At 39.7% G+C, this 5,034-nt stretch overlaps 1 protein-coding gene across 2 annotated transcripts; it reads right to left on the bottom strand.

Annotated features, from left to right (window-relative positions):
- Nucleotides 1–2,135: 2,135 nt before the first annotated feature.
- On the bottom strand, nt 2,136–3,930 carry LOC128455971 (claudin-10). 2 transcript variants are annotated; one of them, XM_053439958.1, is made up of 5 exons: nt 3,556–3,930; nt 3,304–3,402; nt 3,137–3,218; nt 2,923–3,030; nt 2,136–2,819 (listed from the first exon to the last, which is right to left on the bottom strand). In XM_053439958.1, exons 1-5 carry the CDS (start codon nt 3,785–3,787, stop codon nt 2,585–2,587), a joined length of 756 nt encoding a protein of 251 aa, XP_053295933.1. In that variant the 5' UTR covers nt 3,788–3,930; the 3' UTR covers nt 2,136–2,584. The 2 variants fall into 2 exon arrangements, with proteins under 2 accessions (XP_053295933.1, XP_053295932.1); XM_053439957.1 differs by having other exon boundaries at nt 3,304–3,465; nt 3,556–3,922.
- Nucleotides 3,931–5,034: the final 1,104 nt, after the last annotated feature.

Below are 5,034 nucleotides of genomic sequence, written 5' to 3'. Positions count from 1 at the left end.
TAATGCTAGAAAACACAAACATGTTAGGTTCACACACACAATCTGATCCAATGTTAGAGAAGAGTCTGATGAGACTGTGGCTGTTTACCTTCCTCCTTCCTTGCTTCTTTGGCTGCATGTGCCATGTCGTGCTTCTCCAGTTTTTTCATCATATTGATCTCACCTAACTGTCGAGCCATTTCTGAAACATGATGGGATATAAATTATGAAATCACACGCCAAAGAGAATTGAAATGATTAATACATTTTGACCTGCAGACAACTCCAAAGTCCTGATCTCCAGAGAAAAAGCCTGAAGCATTTAACAACATGCTGTTTTTATTTACATGGGCGATAAACCTTGCTCTCTGTGCTTAATGTTAAAGGGCGCCTCTTTTAAGGTGGCTCTTACAAGGTGGGAAACTCTTACAACTTTGTGGTGCTGACACCGAAACATTCACCACTGACATTGTTTGAAAAAATGGTTATGGAAATAAACTCTATTGTAGCTGAGCTGGGAAAAATCTTAAAGTGATCTCCGATGTTCAGGTGGCCAGATATCCTCATGAAAAAACTAAAGTGAAAATTTCAGGTTTAGCTGGTTTTACCTATTTTACAGGTGACAATGAAACATTTCAAAGATGTACACTGACCATAACCCGCCGGTTTGCCACTCAGCTTGGCATTGCTGACCTCTTGGAAGCTAGTTTTTCCAACATTTAGAAGATGATTCTTCAATCGTTGGCCCGCTGATGGCTGCTTCTTAGACTTCAAGGGGCGGTTGAGGTGGCTATCCATCGCTGTGATAATGGGAGGGATCTCTTCCTCAGCTAGTAATAACAACTGAGCACCCTGAGAAATATTACAATGACGAAGGAAGGATTAAAGAAAATGGAAGGAAAAGATGGTCAGACTGACTTGTAAGCTTTCAGGCTTAAGATTCATCATAAATGAACTTATAGAAGTGAATTCTTATGCTAGAATTATGCATTGTAATTAAAGCATGGGAAGAACTCTGAGCTATATAACTGGTACAAAGGAACTGCCTATTGTCTGTGAGCCAACAAAGGCAAAGTATCCTAAGATCCTCCCATAATTCTCCCTTGATGTCCAGAGAGAAAAGTTAGTGCAGCAAACTACCTGTTTTTTGCAACCAAATGTAATTTAGTGCAGTTTCCTCATAGGCCTTGCAAAGTTTCCGTTTTGTGTTGTGTTAATGGGACAGAACCAAGAATAATAAGCCAATAAACTAAAGACTGGTCACCTTTACCATTTGATGAACTTCATGTTTAGCTTCTGGAGAGACTTTTGGTTATTTAATAAATCTGATTTTGTTTGAAACCTTTTTTTGACTACTTTGTACTTCTGTGACGCACTGCCCCACACCCTGCTTGGTGGTTAAACCTCTGGTGATACCACAACACATATACTGAAAATTACAAATCTGAAATTATAAAATTATTAACCCAATTAAATTATTAATTTATTTGAAATATGATAATACACTAATGTGTTTATTCGATTGGCATATGAAGAACAAACCGTATTATTTATCCGATATGTGAGTGAAACCTGTCCACAGACCCAGGTCGTGTTAGCCTGTTAGCCTGTTAGCCTGTTGGACGGCAAGAGAGAAGCTCATTTCACAGAGCAAGCACACAGACAGAAACACATACCAATCAAATGACTCCAAAACAAGACTATACTGCTTGTGAGTCAAGTTTATTCACACACACATTCACGCTACTTTGCATATACAATAAAACAAAATATATATTTTGCCACAAAGTACAGATGTATTGAGCTTTCTGCACAACAGCGCTATCTGGATCTGGTGGGGCAGTGCCCCACGTGCCCCTTATGTAGAAACTCCACTGGTCCTATCTCTGTTTGATCCACATTGCTGCTATGCTTCGGGTGATTATGTGTATGAGTCCACAGATAAGTCAAGTCTTCTCTCAGTCATAAAGTCACATCGGTGAAGATATTAACTACATCACGTTGGTACATTTTCAGTTCATGCTCCTCCTCGCTCATACATGACTGAGTGCATCAACGTGCATGAATGCACTCTTGTATTTTAAATCATTCAGCTGCATTTCCACTTATCGCCATCAAAATTCTCATGCTTACGTCAAACAAATCTTATTTATGAATCAATATCAAAGGTTTGTTTTATTTTACATTTCAAAAATATCTTACAACATCTAACAATGTCTCATGACAGCTTTCTTTGTTCAAGCATGATATTGCAGAGTTTATTTGTACTCCTAAAATAAACAATGATTTTTAACATAACAATGATGAAACTTTATTACATATTATAAATGTCATCATACTGAACCATCATACTGAACATTTGCATAATGCACGGGAGAAAACAGATCTAGCACACATTTTATAATACAGTTGAAAAATCACCTGTAAATATTAAGAAGTTTATTTAGCACAATTAGTTCTGTGTGTTTTTTCTTGTTATTGTTCTTCCTTTGAAAAGTCCAAAGGTCAGTTATGAACCGGCCAACATTTGGAAGGCTACCATTAAAGCTCAACAGTGGACTTACTAATGTTCATTTATATTTCAAAATAAATCCCCCCGCTGTTTTTACACGTACACGTTGCTTGCTGTCGTCTTGGTGATACTGCTGACCCCGGATGCAATACTCAATGTCGTCTTGGTGAGACTGGAGCCGCGAGAGATACTGCTGACTCCGCTTCCACTGGTCTTCCTGGATTTCCTGGTGTCGCTCATCGCTGTGCGGGCCAATGACGCTGGGGCTCTTTTCGTCGGGATGAATGCGTAGGCTTCAGGGAACTGGTATGGTGGGTAGCGTTCGGAGCTGTGGAGAGGAAATCCAAGAGATGTATGGTTATGTATGTTTGTTTTTCCTCTGGTTGAAAGGTGCGTGGAACCACACATTGGATCTTGCTGGAACATTTTACCTTGATTGACATCCTTCCCTCCCGGCAAAGATACTGTAAATAAGGCCTCCAACAACAAGTAAGGTGGAGCCTCCCCAGCCGATAAAGACACCAACACCTATTTCAAACCTGACATTAAATAAAATAAGAAATCGTTAAACTTCAGTTTGTCCCCTCATAGATTACTGTGATGGATGTTGATTAGTTTGTCGATTTTATTTTCCATTGTACTTACTTCTGAGCTTTGAAATTTGGGTCTTGAAATTCAGAATTAATTTTGTTTCCATAATAAGAGAAAGCGACCATGGAACACATCCCTGAAACAACACACGTTCTTATTAATGATAAATCGCACAGTGACTCAACATTTTTTTTTTATTATCCTCAGGGGTAACACTTTACCTCCGATGAAGTAGTTCATCCCCCCAGCAAAGGTTACTCTTGCATTAGCAATCTCCGATCCCCCAATCTTAGTGCACTTCATCCCCACTAAGACCAGGACTGATCCAAAGAAAGACAGAATGATGGAGATGATGATGAGAGCTCTGCACATGTGAATGTCCCCTGTCCAGAAGCAGCACACACAATTTTTAGTACGCATACTACAAAATGCTTGTTAGAATGCGGCATTAAATCAATCATTGTTTTACTCACAGTTGAGTGCCAGCATGGATGGAATTCCCTTGCAGTCCGATACTCCAGTCGAATCAGACACACAATCCTTCCACAGGTTGGAGAAATAGTTGGAAGTGGTCAGGACGATGCTGTCCACCTCAGACCACGTCCAGATTTCTGTTGGCATCGTTGAACACACCAGGATCCAGCCGGTCACACAGGCGACAAAGCAACCGATCTCCATGTACATCACCACGGTCCTGTAACCCATTTTGGTATTGACGTTTAATTTAACCAGAGAAAAGACAATTCACAGCCTCGACACCAGCTCCTGAGCACAAACTGTGGGACACGTGTCCGTCACCATCGCCCAAACAGGGCAAACGGGTTCTGTGTACATCATCACATGTTTTGCCTTGGACTTCTTCCCAGTCTTTTTGTGAAGGTCACTTTGAAGATGTGTTTGTTGTCGGTACCCAGGAGCCTGCCAGCATGGCTTCAGCTGTGTGCACCACTGATGCATGTAACATAAATATGAATGGTATAACATTTGAACATCCCCCTTATACAAGATATATGGGAGATACTAGATCATACCTGAATATTTAAATAATACATATATACCAAATTTGTCCTGTGTTATTATGAAATTAAAGGTGGCCGTTTTTACATTTAAAGCTAAACGGTATGCACTGGCCTACAATGGATAAAAAAACAAATTCCATTCTCTGGCATCAAAGGTTACTGCTGCGATTCTGTTGATATATAAGCAGGTGGAGGCAATATCCCACACGCTAGATTTGTTTATTCAGATATTCTTTATTCCTAGAAATAATGAGGGCCAAAAAGTTCTCTTTGTATCAAAATGAAACACTGAACACTGTTAATGAGAATGTTGTCCTTTGTTATAGCATCACACATCCTTGCACCCTCCCACCCACGCCCCCTGGGTTAAAGCTGAGAGAAACAGGAAGGTGTTTGGCATGAAAAAAATGATAAATACTCTATAGGTTGTTCGAAGTTGCTTACATTATATTAATGACTATAGATAAAGTCGTGTTTTTCACCCGAACAACAACAGTCATTTTAAACAGGTCTGTGATACCCTCTCTTTTAAAGCTTATCTTTTCTCAGTCTAAAAAAAACGGTTACTTATAATATTTTGAGTCTGGTAAAATAATGTCACATGCTATGAAAAGTGTATCTTAAAGGAATAGTTCACCCAAAAATTTTAATTCACTCATTATCCACTCACCACCATACACATCCACATAAGACTGGTGTTCTAGGGTGTTTTTTATTGTTAATAAATTAATATTATACTCCTGTTTGGGTACAGCTACCCTGTCAACAAATATTCGCTGCTCCAGGATCAGGACAGACGCTCATTAAAGGTCCGGTCTGTGTCAGAGTCTCTGTCGGAATCTGTTTCCTCCTCGCTCCTCCTCTGGCCTGCGCTCACTAACTTTAACAATTAACACCATCACTCATCACGAGTTATTAGGACACATACAGGAC

This window comes from Pleuronectes platessa, chromosome 14, assembly GCF_947347685.1.
Source record: "Pleuronectes platessa chromosome 14, fPlePla1.1, whole genome shotgun sequence".
In the NCBI taxonomy this organism is placed as follows: domain Eukaryota; kingdom Metazoa; phylum Chordata; class Actinopteri; order Pleuronectiformes; family Pleuronectidae; genus Pleuronectes; species Pleuronectes platessa.
This window is presented reverse-complemented; position numbering and strand designations above follow the sequence as displayed.

Coding starts and splice junctions, on each gene's coding strand:
- LOC128455971 (XM_053439957.1), bottom strand. CDS start 3,787: ATGGGTTACAGGACCGTGGTGATGTACATGGAGATCGGTTGCTTTGTC. Junction 3,466..3,555: donor ATCCATGCTGGCACTCAACT/GTGAGTAAAACA, acceptor GCTTCTGGACAG/GGGACATTCACATGTGCAGA. Junction 3,219..3,303: donor GATGAACTACTTCATCGGAG/GTAAAGTGTTAC, acceptor GTGTTGTTTCAG/GGATGTGTTCCATGGTCGCT.